The sequence below is a fragment of the Acomys minous genome, assembly GCF_964271855.1.
Source record: "Acomys minous genome assembly, chromosome: 14".
Classification (NCBI taxonomy): Eukaryota; Metazoa; Chordata; class Mammalia; order Rodentia; family Muridae; genus Acomys; species Acomys minous.
This window is the reverse complement of record NC_140496.1, coordinates 10,915,945-10,933,401: the sequence shown is the minus strand read 5'-3', so window position 1 is coordinate 10,933,401 and position 17,457 is coordinate 10,915,945. Positions and strand designations below refer to the sequence as shown.

The window sequence follows — 17,457 nt, the reverse complement described above, 5'->3', positions numbered from 1 at the left end:
CACAGCTAACATTTCTTTTCAGACCTGGTGATGGTCAGTGTACCATGTGGTTTCATAGAGGTTAATAGAATTCCATCTGAGTGCAACTGTGTCTTGCTAGAATCCTGAGTTTCGGTGAACTACCTTTGGGCCAAATGGCTTCTAATTAAAAAAATCTTCCAAAATTCTTTCTCTGCTTGCCGACTGAGCCTGAGGTGTTTATGAATTATGTCTGGTTTGCTGACCTCCTTGCGAGGCAAGCTCTATCTTAGATTCCCACCCTGCCTGCTTCCTGTAGCTTTGTGCAGGTGAAGGTGGACTTTGCCTCCCCCCCCACCCCTCCCCCAGCTCCTCTTTGCTTTGGTTCTATCTCAAACTTAGTGGAGGAAGAGCTGTAGTACATTTTCTGTCAGGTCCACACCATTAGCTACAGCTCTGCTGAGTCTCAGGACCGGGTTTCTTTCCCTTTTTAAAAAAGACATGTGCCGGGCGTGGTGGTGCACGCCTTTTAATCCCAGCACTCGGGAGGCAGAGGCAGGAGGATCACTGTTTGAGGCCAGCCTGGTCTACAAAGCAAGTCTGGGACAGCCAAGACTACTACACAGAGAAACTCTGTCTCAAAAACAAAAAAATTGAGAGCAGGAAATGAAGGCTTCAGAAGTGAGGAACCATGTGGACAGCTAGCGGCAACAGCTTTCCAGACGGAAGGACAGACTGCGATGAGACACCGCCCAGCTGTAGAGGTTTTGGACATGTTCTCGCAGCCGCCGGAAGAACGTTGAGCTGGCCTCCATCTTCCTCACAGGATGGACTCAGTTTATTCTGAGGGGCTTGTGTCTCTTATCTTTTAAACGCCATTTCATAAATCAACGTCTACTGCCTCAAAGGAACCTAATGCCGATGACACAGGAGAGCGGGGTTGTAAGAATGTCACAGCCCCCACCTCCCAACCCAGTACTGGAGATGGAATCCAGGGCCCACTGTATGCTAAGCTGGTGTGTTTCCTGTGGTACCCCACTCCACTTGACTGGTTATTTTTGTTTGTTTTGTTTTTTGGAGGCAGGGTCCAGGATGACCTGGGTAAGTCACAGAACTGTCAGGATAACACGTAAGGTAGCAGGGAATCGCATGTAAGGTGTGTTGAAGACAAGTGTCAGGTGTGGTTATAAGTACCAAGCCTTGGTCAGACCCCAGCTCCTCAAGCCAACTCCACGAAAGCAGGTACTGCTGTGGTACCCATTTCACAGGTGAGGAAACTGAGGTTCTTCAATATTGCTGAAGTGAACTCCAGGCAGCTGGATTGGAAGCCTGCACTCTTGGCCATACAGATATGCCCGGCTCTTACATGGCCACATCGTGGCTGGCCTATTTCTTTGTAATCCCTCAGGACCTTTCTTGCTGCCCCAGAAGAGCGGCCTCTCTCTGCCCTGGCTGTGTCTCCTTGTCACCACGAGGCTGCCACTGGCCCTCACATCCAGAATTCCCAGGACAAGAGTAGCCTAGCCATCTCTGGTTGTTCTCCACAGGAGAGCTTCTAGCAAGTTGGATTACTCTTTATGGAATCTGGCAGAGGATGGCAACGCCTCGCAGTTGTTTACCCAGCTCTAGGCTAAGCTATTTCTCATGAGGTTGGCTGTGGACCAGGTTCTAAATCACTCTGTGCCCCAGCTTTCTCATCTGTAAAATGGGCATAATACCACCATTTCCTTTTAGGGTGGTTGTGAGGAGCCACTCGTAGGTTAAAAGGTTCATCCTGGTGGACTTTGTGCAGCGTTGGTTCCTATGCAATACCAACTCTCGCCAGCAGATGGCTCCGCAACCTCGGCCTCCAACATCTCTAGCTTCCTAATGAGAAGCTAACAGGTCCCCTTCCCTCCTCTGCTGCTGTCACCCAACTGCCCTTTTGCTTCCCGTTTCCCCCAAAGCCTCAGCGGACTGTGAAAGCGCTCTATGACTACAAGGCCAAGCGCAGCGATGAGCTGACCTTCTGCCGAGGTGCCCTTATCCACAACGTCTCCAAGGAGCCTGGGGGATGGTAAGGCTGCCTGGGGATGGGCCTCTTGGAGGGCAACTGGGCTGGTTTCCTCTGTGGTGGCTCTAAGTTGCTGGATGGAGCTCTGTGCCCTCTTCCGTTAACATTCCAGACTGGCTTGAGTCCCTGGGATGATGTTTCTGTGTTTGGGGCCCTTTGCAGAAGAAGATAGAGAACACCATTGCAGTGGCCAGTGTATTGCATGCTATAGGCCGTATCACCAGACACTTAGCATATTATCGCTGCAACTGCAGCTACTGTTTGCTGAGATCTACTTGTATACCAAGCACTCTGTTACTTGTGATGTTGTCTGACTAAATTTTCCTGACAGTCCTGTGGAATGAAAACCGTGATGAGTCCCACTTTGCAGATGTGGCCACTGAGGCCTCCCAAGGCTGTGTAATTAAATACTGTGCAGGCTCCAGCAATTACACAAGTCTGTATGTGGTTTTAAAAAAAAACCAAAAAATGTATGCATATATATGTGCGTGCTTACTTGTCTGTATATACACCATGTGTGTGCAGGCATCCAGAGAGGCCATCAGAGCCCTGGAAATGCAGTTGCAGATGGCTGTGAGCCACCGTGTGGGTGCTGGGTACCAAACCTGGGTCCCTCTGCAGCAGCAGCAAGTGCTTTTAACCACCGAGCCATCTCTCCTGCCTCTCAAATTCATTTTAAAATCAGGAGACCCTCTTGATTCCAAATTAGTTTAGACTCAGCTCCCCAGCATGAGACACACACAACAGCAGGTGAGGAACTGTGTCGGTCCTTTGATTGACTCTCCTGCCCTCCCAGAGCAGGGGCTTGGCTTTACCAGGGACCCTCCCCTACGAGTGGGACAGCCAGAAGCCAGTCACTCAACTGCAGGTGCTCCCTCACTATTCTTCTGTCCCTTTATCTAGGGACTTCCTAGGCACATTTGACACCCAGGAGAGGGAGCCTGGGTAAACCCAGGTGAGAACTCCCAAGACACATTGTTTTTTCAGCATGTGGAAGATTCCATCATGTCTCTTGCTCCCCACGGCTCTAGTGTAAACTTTCCTAAAATTCCAAGGCTTTTGTCTTGGGATGGGTTAAGAGAGAGGACAAAGTCATCTGGCAAGGGCTGTGGGTAAATGCCAGCTGCCACCCATTTCTCTCTTTGAAGGCAAGAGGACCACCTAGTTGATTGGTTGTATCAGAACAAGCCCTCCCCCCAAGAACAACCAGTCAGAGGTAACAGATAAGTCCAGGTAGAGACACTTTTGTGAAAGCAGTGTGGATGCTAATGATTATGTGAGGGTAACAGTTATCAAGTTCGTGGTGCTAGAATCCACCGAGGCCTAAGATGGTCTGTAGGGAGGAAGGTGGTGAGGAGGGTGCAGAAAGGGTTAGCGCTTGGCAGCCACTATGTGGACAGTGCTACATAGCCTTACTTTGCTTGTTCAGGCCAGAGGAACAAATTAGGTGCTTCCTGCTACTGTAGTGTACGAATCTGGCTGCAGTGAGATGTCAGACTCTGTGGAAGGCAGATGTAAGGTTCTAAGTTAGGGGGAAGGTGTGTCCGCTTAGACAGTGGTGGGCGCAAGTGCCAGAGAAGCACAGAGGGGCAGCTGCAAAGGCTCCCTGGAGGAGAAGGTAGGGAGTCAAGTCCTGGGTAGTTAGTAGGCTTGGTTAACAGGTTAGTAGCCTGTTTGTCGGGCCTGGCAGCTAGGCAGTGCTGCAAGGGCAGCTGGGCCCTCTGGAGTAAATGCCAGTTTTGGTTCACAGAGAGTCCCTTGGCTCAGATCCAGCTGGGCTGTGAGGCCAGGCTATGGGGGCTGGGTCCTGTTGGATCTGGAGAGGTGTTCTGTGGTGCAGATAGAGGTACTTGTGAAATGAGCCTTCTGGCTGCAGAAAGCAGCCCAGTGGGTGGCCTGATTGGAAATAGGAGGCCTTGCTATCAGGAATGGACTTGAGGGAGCCCAGTGTGGTAAGGTCACATCCACGGATGGATTACATCTCAAGCTGCTGGCGCTGTGAGGAGGAGGTGGGTACACCATTTTATCTGAGTGATAAGAACAGTGTCTTATGGTGCTGGATATGGACCCCAGGGTCAGGCAAGTGTCTCCTACTGAGCTGCATGCTCAGCCAAGGATTAACAATGTCATGCCACTGCTGTGTGTGGATGCTGTTCAAAGCACTTGGCATAGAGCGACCTAGACAGTCCTAATAAAATCTGAGGCAGCTCCAGCATTACCCCATTTTATAGATAGGGAGCCTGCGGTACAGAGCACCAGCGTAGTCACTGAAGGAGCTGGGATTCCTTTTTTTTTTTTTTAAGTATTTGTTTTTATTACTTTTAAATTATGAATAAACATATGTGTCTGTGTATGGGTATGCGCCTGAGAGTGTAGTGCCCACAGAGGCCAGAAGAGGGCAGAAGATTACCTGGAACTAGAGCTGTAGTTACCTGGCATGGATGCTGAGCCATCTCTTCAGCCCCTAGGAGCTAAGATTTCATTGCAGGCCACTTCTTGCACGCACTCTTGGGTCCGGATTCATAGCCTTCCCACAATCGGGTGGGCATCTTCAGAGGGTGTCTGGGCCCCTCTTAAAGCTCTGAAATCTTTGACTTTGCATAGTGTTCCCAACACCAGAGTCCAGTCAGGAGGAATGAGTTCTTGGCCATCCGACCATAACTGTTTTTAAAAGGCAAATACTCCCTTTGAGATGCTGTCATCACAGATCATGACGGCCTCCTCTGGTTGCTCCATGCTGAGCTGGCTAAGCCTTCAGCATCCATGGTTCTCCGCAGGTGGAAAGGGGACTATGGGACCCGGATCCAACAGTACTTCCCGTCCAACTACGTTGAAGATATCTCAGCCGGTGATGCGGAGGAGATGGAAAAGCAGGTGTGTCTCCATCATCTGGGGCCGAGGCTTTGGAGGAGCTAGCTGGGGTGGTGTGGGGAGAGTCTCTGCAGAGCTTGGCAGTGGAGCAGGCAGGGTGATGCAGAGATCAGGACTGGCCCCAAGTTGCTGTGGGTAAAAGTCTTTGTGATGAGCTGGTTGTGTTTTAATCAGGCGGCTCTGAGCTTTGAAAGCACAGGAGAATTCCCAGTGGAGGGAAAGTGGCCAGACAGGGAATTTGTCCTCTGCTCAAAGCAATGTGCAAATGAAACACGTTCAGTTTAGAGAGCCAGACACACAGAACGTGCTTGGCATGAGGAAAGAACGGTGCCTTGCTGGAAGGTGAGACGGGGCCTTCTGGTGACTTTGCAAGCCAGGCTTTGGTACCTAGCCACCTTCTATCAGGACGCTCTTGGTGGAAGGAAATGGCCCCTTGACTTCATCAGCTTGTGCCAAGGGAGAATCCATAATGTTAGCATACAGCCTGTTGTGTTTGTTTCCTAAGAGTGGCAGGGGAATTGGGGAGGGCTTCCTGGAGGAAGTAATGTCTTAAAATGGGGCTCATTAGCAAGAGACAGGCAGAGGGTGGTCCAGCTTGAGCCTGGGTGTGGTCATTGGAAGGCAGTTATACCCAGGATGCCTGGGCTGGGACCCTGAGGGGCAGGACCCCTCACTGCACCTATGCATCATCAGAAGCTTGGTGGAGAAGGCTGGGACAGTACAGCAACGACAGTAGCTTTTCCCTGTCCCAGGGTGGTTCAAGTGTGCAACAGGGAGTACAGGCTGAGAACGTTGGCCAGGGCTTGGAAAGCCTCAGAAACCAGATGGTGGGCCACAGCTGTTGTTTTCCACAGGACATGGGGAGCCACAGAAGGCTCTTGAGCTGCAGGAGTAGCAGGCCAAATGGTTTCGTTTCATATGCATATCAGATAAGGGCTCTGTGATGGGGTTTGAAATTGGTTCTAGAACGCATAAGGTGTGTCTTTGTGGATTGGAAAACGCTGCGGTGCAGGTGCCCGTGTGCTGCTTGGGTCCCGATCATCTTGTGCTTCGTTCGGTATTAGCTCCCTCCCTGTGGACGTTGTAATGAAAATGCATTTTAAGCAACTCCAGAGGTAGCGGTGGCACTAAGCGACATGTTCTAGAAACTGGTTGTCGTTTTTTATTATTCCGGTTATGACTACTGAGAATTGGGTCTTGTTCCTTCACAGATTATTGAAGACAATCCCCTCGGGTCTCTTTGCAGAGGCATATTGGACCTTAATACTTACAATGTTGGTATGTACATGCTTTTTTTAAGCCTGATTCCAGTCCAGACCCACCCATCCCGTCCTGCCTAAGCAGGGAGGTGGCTGGCACTAGTCCACTGCCACCCAGGCTTAGGTAAGGTACTGGCTGAAGCTGAACGCATGGTGACTGAAGGGTCCCTGATGGTGAGGTCTTGCTGCTACCAACTGTTGACACAGGACTGTCCCCTAAGAAGCACTGGTGACACACATTTAGCTGTTGTCATCATGTCAACCTCTTCCTCTCTCTGTCTCTGTGCTTTTCAGAGAGCTGAGCTATTTGTTGGTCAGGCTGTGTGGGGATATGGGGTTCGGAGGAACCTCAGCCACTAAGCTCCTGCAGGAAACCTGTCCTGCTCTCATCAGCGTGTGTGACGTCAGGGATATGACAGTATCTTCTGTGTCACAATTAGCACGAAGCTGTGTTCAGGGCATGCCCAAGTGGGTGCATCACTACAGCACCGTGGCTGGAGATTCTGACTTGTAGCTGTAGGTCTAGGCAAAGCCCAAGCTCAGTTCCTGGCGGCCCATTCATTCTTGAGCTGGGTCCCTTCTTTCCTGGGGAGGCCCAAGCACGGTCCCCTCGGACCCCCCTCCCTGTAACCAGCATGTTCTTTCTGTCCTATCCTCCTCTCTTTTCCTGTCCTGGGACTCTGGTAGGGAAGGTGGAGGGGTTTCTCTCCAGATGAGAAAACGGGCAAGTCCCTGGCAAGTCCCAGGTGTGCCGGGACTGGTGGACTCAATTCTCACCTTCATAGTTGGTGCCCTGTGTTGCCTGCCCCTTTACCTGTATTAGAGGTACACGAGGGTGTCACTCAACAGTAGGGACTTGTCATCGGACTGGATCTGCCCTTCAGCTTTGCCACTGCAACTTCCCAAATGTTGCTGTCTCTTTGAGCCTTGATTCTGTCCCCTGTAAGATGAGTCTAACAGGTTCAGTGTTCCCATGAGGTTTTCTAAAGGCTAAAAAAGTGTCATCATCTGCTGGGGACATCACCTCAAAGATCAGAAAGTGCAGCCACCAATACTCAGCAAATCGGGTTAACCTTTTATTTTTTTCCCTACAATTACCTGCTTTACTCACCAGCTGCCAGCTGGCCTTGGTGTCCCCAGCTGGTGGCCACGTCATCCTGATCTTCCTCCACCCTCACGTGGCTGCTTCCTGTGCCTGGGTCTCCACTCCCCATCACCTTTCTCTTCTAGGGACATTGTTCCTTGGATTTAAGGTTTATCCTAGGCCCAGCACACATAGAAACCGTTGGTACACCTACAACAAGTCAATTTCTAATTAAGACTGCATTCATGAGACAGGAGCTTGACGTCTTTTTGGAGAACACAACCCGGTGCATATCTTCAGCAGTAATTTGTACAACAGGCTCAGATGCTACCTGCTAGAGGGCCAGTGTCCCCATCAGCAGGGACTGTGACTTTAGCCATGGAAGTCTGAGTGGGGTCACTAGAGAAGGGGACAGTGTGAGGTGTGGTCTCTGTAGCTGCCTACTGGGCCCATCAGGATGTTCCTTACTCTCTCTCTGTCTACAGTGAAGGCTCCCCAGGGGAAAAACCAGAAAGCATTCGTCTTCATCCTGGAGCCTAAGAAGCAGGGGGATCCTCCTGTGGAGTTTGCCACCGACCGTGTGGAGGAACTGTTTGAGTGGTTTCAGAGCATCCGGGAGATCACTTGGAAGATTGACACCAAGGTAGGCCTAAGTACACTGCGGACCAGGGAGCTTGCCCTTCCCAGTCCAGGACCAGGCTGAGAGGCCCCATTGCTGCGTTCCATAGTGACCCTGGGTTCTAAGCCGGGGTGCTGGATACGGAAAGCGTCTGAGTGGCATCTCCTCTAATCTGGTGGCCAGTGAGGACAAAGAGCTCTGACATGGGGCAGGCCAGGCTAACAGCAGTGACTTTGTGGCAGGTCAGCAGCTTACAAACTTGGCCTTGACATTGGCTGTGGAGCTCAGAGTTGGTGGTAATTCTGTCTCTTGGGATGGATGGACCGACGTAGACAATATTCCTAAAGCACTGAGCATAGGATGCTGGGAAGCCAATGACCTCCCAGATGCTGACACTCTTGTAATAAACATTGTCAGGCACGGCCTCGGCCAAGAAAAAGCTGCTTAGCCTGGATCTGTGCGAGAGGGAGCTCTGTGCAGAAAAATGAGGTGTTGATCCTGACCTGAGAGTGTCGTACAGTGGGTGCTCGGAGGGGATGCTCCCTCCCCTAACCCACGTGTGTGGCCTGAGGGGGCAGATCCCTGCACTGAGCTGTGCTGGGTGAGCTGGAGGCAAGAAGGAGGCTCCATGCATTTCAAATGTACAGGGAAAGAGGTGCTCTGTGGGGTCCCCAGCGGGTTGGAGTACTGAGTCCTGTAACAATGTGGCTTTGGGGGAAGGGGTAGGACAGGAGGCAGAGGGCATAGTGGGGTGACAAAAGTTCCCTCTGCTACTATCTGGCTCTCCCCCCTACTTCAGATTGGCTTTGAATCTCCAACTTCTGCCTCATCTGAGCGCTAGAATTAAAGCCATTTTCCTTGGCCTGTAGCTCCCCATGCATGCCTGTGTGCACGCATGCATGTATAAACGCCTGCGTATTGCATGGAGGCCAGGGGAGGGCGTTAGATTTCTTCTTCCTTAGTTCTTTGAGGCAGGGTTTCCTCTCTCAACCTGGAACTTATTTTGGGGGGTGGGGTTGGGGGGGGTGGATCAGGCTGGTGACAGAACTCCAGCAATCCCCCTGCCTCTTCCCACAACAGTGTTGACAATGCAGGTGTGAAAGACCACACCTGGCTTACTATGTGGGTGCTGGGCTCTGAACTCACGGTTGCAGAGTCAGCTGTACGTCTTGCGAGCCCATGCCTACGTAACTTTTTTGAGAGCCGTGGCAGTGCTGTTCTGACTCCAAGCTGTAGGTGTGGGAAAGAATCTTTGGAGGATGGAGGAAGGGGGCCAAGGACAGGAAGACACCCAACCCTTGGTGCTTGGTGGAGTGGGGGAGGAGAGGGGAGAGCTGGCCAGGTGAGCCGGAGTGTGGCGTGGTGCAGACCCTGGCTCAGCGCTGTAGCGGTGTTCACCTCCACAGGAGAACAACATGAAGTACTGGGAGAGAAACCAATCCATTGCTATCGAGCTCTCTGACTTGGTTGTGTACTGCAAGCCAACTAGCAAGACCAAGGACCATTTGGGTAAGTCTCCCGGGACCCTTTCCAGCGAGCTCCTGTGTTTGCTATGAGTCTGCTGCTGTCGGGACAACACAGGGAACATTTGCTTTGCTTTCTAACAGATCCAAGAGGAAACCCTTTTGTTATCCCCATAGCCAAGATGTTGGTGGTTCTAAAAACAACCAATTATAATATGCCCATAAGGGAAGGCTACAGGGAAAATGAAGGGTATAAGAAAATGACTCTATCAGACCCTCTTTGTAGTGCTGGACACTGCCAAGACCGAAGTGTGAGCGTCTCAGCCCTTAGGTTTATTTGTGTATGTGTGTGTTAGCTACTTCCCCTAGTCTTGCCAAGAGGCTAAGCTGATATAGGCAGTTCCTCAGTAAGACTCTTTGCCCAGATGATTCTCTCAAGCTGACAATTAAAACTACCCGTCATGGCGTTGGTGTGTGTGCAGGCATAGTTGTGTGTGTGTGAAGGCGAGTGGTCCATCTTGGCTGTTGTGTCTCAGCTGTCTACCCCTTTATTTGGCTTGGACTCAGAAAGCAGGCTAGGCTGTCCGGCCAGCAAGCCCTGGTGATCCTCCTGTAAACTCTGCTTATTGGGATTACGAGCACACACTGCCAGCTGGGTGTGGTGGTGCACACCTTTAATCCCAGTACTGAGGAGGCAGAGGCAGGCTGATCTCTGAGTTCGAGGCCAGCCTGGTCTACAGAGGGAGTCCAGGACAGCCAAGGCTACACAGAAAAACCCTGACTTAAAAAACAAAACAACAAAACAAAACAAAATACCCTGCCAGAGTGGGCCACCTTTTATCCCTTCAGTGTCTTTTCATGAATTTAGGTTTCTTTTTGTCACCTGGGCCCTCCACCATTGTACTCAGAAGCAAGAGTGACCCTCTCTTCTGTCTTAGTCACTGATACCATAACCATGGCAACTCTATGGAGGAATGCATATAATTAGGGACTTACAGGATCAGAGTCCACTGTCATCATGGTGGGAAACATGGTAGCATGCAGGCACAAATGGTGCTGGAGAGGTACCTGAGACTTCTATATCTGGATCCCCAGTCAGCAGGGAGAGAGGGAGAGGGGGAGAGAGAGGAGAGACAGAGAGAGAGAGCAGAGAGAGAGCAAGCTTCTGGGCTAGGCTTGGGCTGTTCAAAGCCCACCAGTGACGCACTTCCTCCAACAGGGCCACACCTTTGAATAGTGCCATTCCCTGGTGACCAAGTGTTCAAATCTATGAGCCTGTGGAGGCCCACGCTTACTCAAACCACCACATCCTCTCTACAGAAAACCCTGACTTCCGGGAAATCCGTTCCTTCGTGGAGACAAAGGCTGACAGCATCGTCAGGCAGAAGCCCATCGATCTACTGAGGTACAATCAGAAAGGCCTGACGCGTGTCTACCCCAAGGGACAGAGGGTCGACTCTTCAAACTACGACCCTTTCCGCCTGTGGCTGTGTGGCTCCCAGATGGTGGCACTCAATTTCCAGACTGCAGGTAAAGGACTGTGGTAGCCAGCCTGTCTGATGGCGTTATCACAGTCGGGATGTGGTGTTTCTGACTGGGCTGGGGCATCGAGGCTGTACTTGAATGCTGTTTAGTGCAAAGCCCTGGGGGCTGAGTGGACTGAGTAACAAAAGGGACAGTGAGCACACATGGTTGAAGCAGGCTCTGCCATTATGAGTGACAGAAGTATTATCATTCCGGCTTAGGAAGGAAACAGAATGGCTTACCTAACTCGAAGTCTAGGAGTGCTTGCAGCCTCAGGCATGGCTGGATCCAGGCAATTGGTGGGCGCCTCACCCCTACCTCTTTGTGTGGCACTTTCTTTCTGAGGGCTTCATGCTCATTTTTTTTTCTAGAAACTTACATAGTAGGGAAAACCCATGCATACAGACTTTATTTATTTATTTTCGAGACAGGGTTTCTCTCTGTAGCCTTGGCGGTCCTGGACTCGCTTTGTAGACCAGGCTGGCCTCGAACTCGAAGAGATCCGCCTGCCTCTGCCTCCCGAGTGCTGGGATTAAAGGCGTGCACCACCACATCAGGCTTTAGACTTTGCACTTTACATCCTGTGGATTCTCTTATAGCTACATGGATCCCACCAAAGGGAGCTGATATTTAACAACTGCCCCCTACCCAGCTCTAGGAATCTGTAGGTCAGGCCCCATCACTGTCCAGCACAGATGCATTAAACCTTGTTCTTAGATGTGGGTGCACAGCTGTGGGCCAGACATCTCTTACTCCTGGGGTGTTTCCCAAGAAGCTTGTGTTTTGATACACCACCCTGGACCACTGAGCACCCGTCTCTTGTAGCACTTGCCGTGGTCTCTCCTCTGGCCTGAGGGGAAGCATGGACACTCTCCTCTGGTGTCGCTTCACCACTGTGGGTTTATGAAGCTCTTTCGCTCTTTGCCCATCAGGTTTGAAAGCTGGCGGTAAGCTGTAGTTACAGTTTCTGGTCAAGGCATTGCTCTTTGAGTAATGTTAGCCCTTGTCCCCACCACCTCAAGAGGCCTGTGCATTAGTGTCCCAGAAAGGCTCTGAATATCCACATGTTATTTGAACTGAGATTGACTGAATTTTAAAACAAATTTATTATTATGTATGTGTGGGTATGCATGCCATGGCACACATGGGAAGGTCAGAAGACAGAGTGTGTATGTCATGGTACACATGGAAGGTCAGAGGACAACTCTCTACTCTTTCCTTCCATCTTTATGTGATTCTGGGGACCGTACTCACGTCATCAGGTCTGCAATGCTGGCACCTTTTTCAGCTTGCTGAGTCACCTTACCTTTGAACTATAATGATTTACCTTGCAGTGCTTTCTGAGTGCCGGAGAGAGAATTTTGGGTGTATGTGTGCTAAGTAAGCAAGCATTCTACCCCAGATCTACCTCCCTTTTTAGTGTTGGATCTAATTTTTAGGTTCTAATTTATTAAGGCGTACACCCCTTCCAGACATGACACAAGACTGTTTCCTGATGTGGGATTCTTTTTTAATGCTCCCTGTACTTCCTTGGAGCCAGATGTCTTTTGTGAAGTTTCCCTGAACCATCATAGGAAGGTCATGTAATCTGCACCCGTGGGTGCCTGGAGCTGCTGTCCCCTGGCTGCCCGATTGCAGCCCTCTGCTCTCCTTTCAGACAAGTACATGCAGATGAACCATGCGCTGTTCTCACTCAATGGGAGGACGGGCTACGTCCTGCAGCCTGAGAGCATGCGGTCTGAGAAGTATGACCCGATGCCACCAGAGTCCCAGAGGAAGATTCTGATGACCCTCACTGTCAAGGTAGAGTGAGCAGGCGGGCAGGCGGGCCTCGCTGGGCACTGTTGACACTCTTGTCTCTATTAAGCCAACACTACCTTGACAGCACTTCAGGATCATCCTGGGCTGAAAAAAAAAAGTCTTGTCACGTCCTCTGGCCTAGAGAGAGTAGAGTTCATCTCCCCTTTGCCTTAGAGAGGCCAGGGTTTCCTTCCTCCCTCTTTTTTTTAGTTTTTCTTTTTTGAGACAAGGCTCTGTGTAGCCTTGGCTGTCCTAGAATGAACTCTGTAGACCAGGCTGGTCTCAAACTCAGAGATCTGCCTACCTCTGCCTCCTGAGTGCTGGGATAAAGTTGTGCACCACCACCGCCTAGCATGAGCTTTCTTAAATTCATCCAGTCCTGGGCATCTTAGGGAGATATGAGAGAGTTCCTAAGATCCAGGAAGTTGTGTGAGATGGCCTGGGATGTAGCTTAGTTTTGGGGGTGCTTGTCCAACGTCTATGAAACCCTTGGATCATCAGGGAGACTGAGGCAGGAGGATTACCATGAGGGTAAGGACAGCCTTTTCTACACAGCAAGTTTGAAGTCAGCTTAGGATAAATGAGACCTCATTTCAGAAAAGTTAAGAGTGTAAGCCCTTGTGAAGTCTTTAGTAAGTAAGAATCAGTTATAAATGGACTAACCTACTGTCCTCTGCCTGGGAAATCCGGTGTCGTGGTACCCATGTACCTGTGCTAAGGCGAGACTCTCCTGCTGAATCACACGACCTGGGAACCCACTGCCACTCCCTATCATCAATCCGGGATGGTGGGTTGGTTAGCATCCATGTCCCCGAGAGCAGTGGTGCCTTTTCTACTGAACAAGGGTAGCTTTGAACGTGTGCAGCCTGACTCTAGAATCATGAGAAGTTGATGAAGCACCATGTGGGTCAAATCCTAGCCTCCCAGGGAAGACCCACGGGAGCTCCAATCCTTGCCTTCTGTGTCCTAGGTTCTTGGCGCACGCCACCTCCCCAAGCTAGGGCGGAGCATTGCCTGTCCCTTTGTGGAGGTGGAAATCTGCGGGGCTGAATATGACAGCAACAAGTTCAAGACAACGGTTGTGAGTAAGTCGTCGGCTCTTCCTGTGTGCACGTGGGTGTGTGCCCGGGTGCCTGCAGAGGCCAGAGGTCCACATCAGGTGTCTTCATCTTAGTTGTTGGGACACTATCACTCTGTGAACCTGGAGCTCCTCAGATCAGCTGGCCAATGCGCACCAGTTTCTCCCCCTGGATGCTGGGGTCTGAACTCGGGTTGCCCTGCTCACAGCAGGTGCTTGACTGAAGCCCCTCCCCAGCCCTGTTGGTCCTTCTTTTTAAAAGTTAAGGGAACAGCCTCCTAAGTGGGTTACTCTTCCTTGGTGATCTTATACTTTCGCTGTTGCATGGTTCTCTTTCCCCGCTTCAGCCTGTACTTGAGGAAACAGAGCCACCTGCCCGCTAGATGTGCCCTGGGGACAACTCAGGCTCAGACCAGTTAAGCTGGCCTTTTTATAGGCTGGCAGGCTTGCTGTGGGGCTTTGCCTTGCAAGGCTGGTCCTCAGCGAGAACTCCCAACATGCTTCAGAGAAGCCTAGCCCACTGTCCTATCCCAAGGGATGTGGCTGAAAAGTGCTCTGCCCACCTCTTTTCTTGGTACCCTACCCGTGAGTTCACTCTACACCCTGTACTCCTTGCCTTCTCCTATCCCAGAAGGTGAGACAGATGAGCCAGCAGCAGGTTCCTCTGCTCATGGAAGGCTGGCCTGCAGCAGGATTGCTTGTTGGGAACTAAATGACAAATGATAACCCTCCTGGGCGTCTTAGACATGGATGTAGGTGCAGATTCATTTACAAGCTCATGGAGGGGATTCGAAGCTGAGGCTGCAGAGACCGGCTTACCCTGAGGAGGCAGGGCACAAGAATCAGTAATGAGTTCTGACCTCTTTCCAGATGACAATGGCCTCAGCCCTGTCTGGGCTCCAACTCAGGAGAAGGTGACTTTTGAAATTTATGACCCAAACCTCGCGTTCCTGCGCTTTGTCGTCTACGAGGAAGACATGTTCAGTGACCCCAACTTCCTGGCTCATGCCACATACCCCATTAAAGGCATCAAGTCAGGTAAGGAGAGTTTGCAAAGATGCTCTCGGGTTGGGGTGCGGGAACATACACACATCCTTCCTGGTCTAGAATTAAGGAACAACTCAGATGGGCGTAAGTGCAGGGGTGAGGAGAAAGGGGAGAAAGGCCTGGTCCTTTCAAGTTCAGCACCTGCAAGCAAAACACCAGTGTTAGTCCATCCTCAACCCGGCGCTGTCTGATTTCAGTTCAAGGTGCCTCTGGCCTTTTGCCTTCATTAACAGATGGAGAAGAATGTTCTTTTATAAGCCATGTGTGTTCCTGACCAGCGTCCTAATGATGAAGCCTTGAGCATCCACAGGGTTCAACTCCCCTAAGCATTCCAAACTTACTGTCTTATGCTAGATTTGGAGCTTGGCTTACTTCTTAGATTTCTTTTTATACTAAACACAATGCAACCCCCACCCCCTCCTGCTATGAGAGTCAGAGCAGGTCACATAAGAACACATAGTCTCTATCACTCCCCTGCCCCAAAAGCTTAGAGATCGTTGAGGAAGAGGGAGAAAGATTACCAGAGCTCCAGATGTCTGCAGCTACACACAGCATTCAGGACCCGTGCACGATCAAGCCAGCCCAGATCACTGAACACACAGGTCGGGGGGAAGGGCACATGAAGTCTCTCCCACTCCTTGATTGAGGAGCTGGTAGCAATTGCTGGGAGAAAGAGGCACATATTTTGGGGGAGATTCAGCCCCTGGAGGCTCCTCGGCTCCAGTAGATGGACCCACACCTATGCAGTAAGTGCACTCAGTGGGTTAAAAAACAAACAAACAAACAAACCACATGAAGTGGCAGCAGGGAGGGGGGAGGGGGCATTGATCAGAGAACACTATGTACATATATGAAATTCTAGAATAAAACATATGGGAAAAAAAAACAAAACCAAACAAACCCTGCTGTATTGAATTTTTCCGGTGCAGCTAAGACAGTGTCTTCCCAGGCCCGGTGGTTCTCCGAAGGTGGCCATCCTTAGGTGGGATGGTTTCTTAATACTGTCCTCCCTGGATTTCACAGGGAACCTAACATGCAGGTTGGCTATGCGATGCTTTTCTTTCTTCCTTATCCACAGTACTGCTGACTCATGAGACGCCACAGCTCCCTCTGGACCCCCAGGAAGTCACTGCTCCCTTGGGGCCCAGAGCAGCCATTTTTCCAGAGAAAGAAATTACTATCATTTTTTGTCATTTCTATCAAATGACTGTCTTTTGATGTCTGGAAGCCTGGGCTCTATGCAGCTCTGAATGGGGGTCTTGTGAACACTTGGAGCCTGCCACCTCTCCTTGCTGGCCACATTTCCAAGCAGCAAATGCTGTAGGGGCCCCTGTTTGAAAAATGCTGATTTCTGGGTCCACCATGGGGTGCTCCTGTTCAGCCCAGGGCAGAGCTCCAAAAACAACCTGTATCATGGCCAGCTCCCTGGGTAGTGCTGAGCTGGTCTCCAGTTGCCCGTCTTACTGTGAGGGCCCAAATGCCAGAGTGAGAGTCTGGGGAAATATTTAAAGCTCCAGATTTCTATGTAGCAGTTTAGAAATAGCACTTCAGTATTGTCACGATGGTGACAACAACAAAAACCCGCATGAACAAGCACTACAGGTGACTTTAAAGCCAGCACCTGAGTTGCTGGACTCTGATGTGCTGTGTGCTTTTTCATGCTAGCCCAACAAACAAGGTCCAGAAATGCTGCTGCCTCCTCCTTGCAAGGAGAGTAGCCTTGGATGGCTCTTAGCAGTTCTGGTCTTGATGCTCTAAGAAGGCATTAAGGAACCAGTGCCAGCTGGTTCCTGGACCATCTCGCTCCTCCCCCCCTGACCCTATCATCCTTGAAAGACGAGGGAGGTGACCCTTGCATTCAGAGTTCAAAGCATCCCGCCTCTCCTTAGTGGTAGGGAATCAGGTCTCCTAAGATGACTTAGCTTGGAGATTAGAAAAAAAATATGAAATTAAACAAGGAAACATAATAACGGGGCCACCACCCCGTTCTAACTGGGAGAGAATCACAGCAGGGCATTCTCCTTGTCCTGGCAGGCTCCTGGCATATCTATATTCATGAGAGGCAGGAAATCAAATGAATAGTCCTTTTGTGCAGATGGCTTCCAGGGCCTTCTAAACTTGAAAATAAACTTTGCCCATTGTTAGAGTGGTTGCACTTAAGCTTTCAAACCGCCTGGGCCCAGCCCAGGAGGGAGACGGCACTTACTGCACTCAGCTACCTTAATTTCCTCTTCTTTAATCCTTACAGTAATCCTAGGAGGCTTTTCTTTTCTTTCTCTCTCTCTTTAAAATCATTTTTACTTTTAAAATCTAAGCACATTGGTGTCTAGAGATGTGAGTTAACTCATTCAAGGTCACAATCTGGGACTTACCCCTTGTTTTTCCCTCTCTGAAGACTGTCCTTGAGGGGTAAAGTCCCCCCAATACTGACCTTTATTTTCACATGAAAAAGGGAGGTAAAGAAGCAAAACTAAAAATAATATAATTTTCATGGTTGGACAAAGTGAGAAATAGCTTGGCTTCCCAGAGTTGAGCAGTAAGAAGAGTTGGGGAACAAGGGCAGAGCCCATGCCTCCTTAGCTCAAGAGGTGCATACTGTCAGTCAGTCCTGTCCTGTGACCGGAGTCCACTCCAGAACAGCCTTGACATCCTGTTTATTCTCCCAGTTCCATTAACACTAAACTATCCCCAGGTCAGCCCA

The 17,457-nt window shown here is 50.5% G+C and overlaps 1 protein-coding gene across 3 annotated transcripts in view; it reads left to right on the top strand.

The window, feature by feature from the left end:
* Window positions 1-17,457, top strand: part of PLCG2 (phospholipase C gamma 2) — a 135,076-nt gene that overhangs the window by 100,420 nt on the left and 17,199 nt on the right. For 2 of the 3 annotated variants that reach the window (XM_084755245.1, XM_084755246.1), the window contains exons 22-30: window positions 1,905-2,014; window positions 4,789-4,885; window positions 6,094-6,160; window positions 7,711-7,868; window positions 9,251-9,353; window positions 10,628-10,837; window positions 12,489-12,634; window positions 13,602-13,716; window positions 14,580-14,747. In XM_084755245.1, the coding sequence (XP_084611371.1) occupies window positions 1,905-2,014; window positions 4,789-4,885; window positions 6,094-6,160; window positions 7,711-7,868; window positions 9,251-9,353; window positions 10,628-10,837; window positions 12,489-12,634; window positions 13,602-13,716; window positions 14,580-14,747 (1,174 nt within the window). Of the gene's footprint in view, window positions 1-1,904; window positions 2,015-4,788; window positions 4,886-6,093; window positions 6,161-7,710; window positions 7,869-9,250; window positions 9,354-10,627; window positions 10,838-12,469; window positions 12,635-13,601; window positions 13,717-14,579; window positions 14,748-17,457 lie in introns of those variants that run through there. The other variant, XR_014774077.1, reaches the window with a different exon arrangement.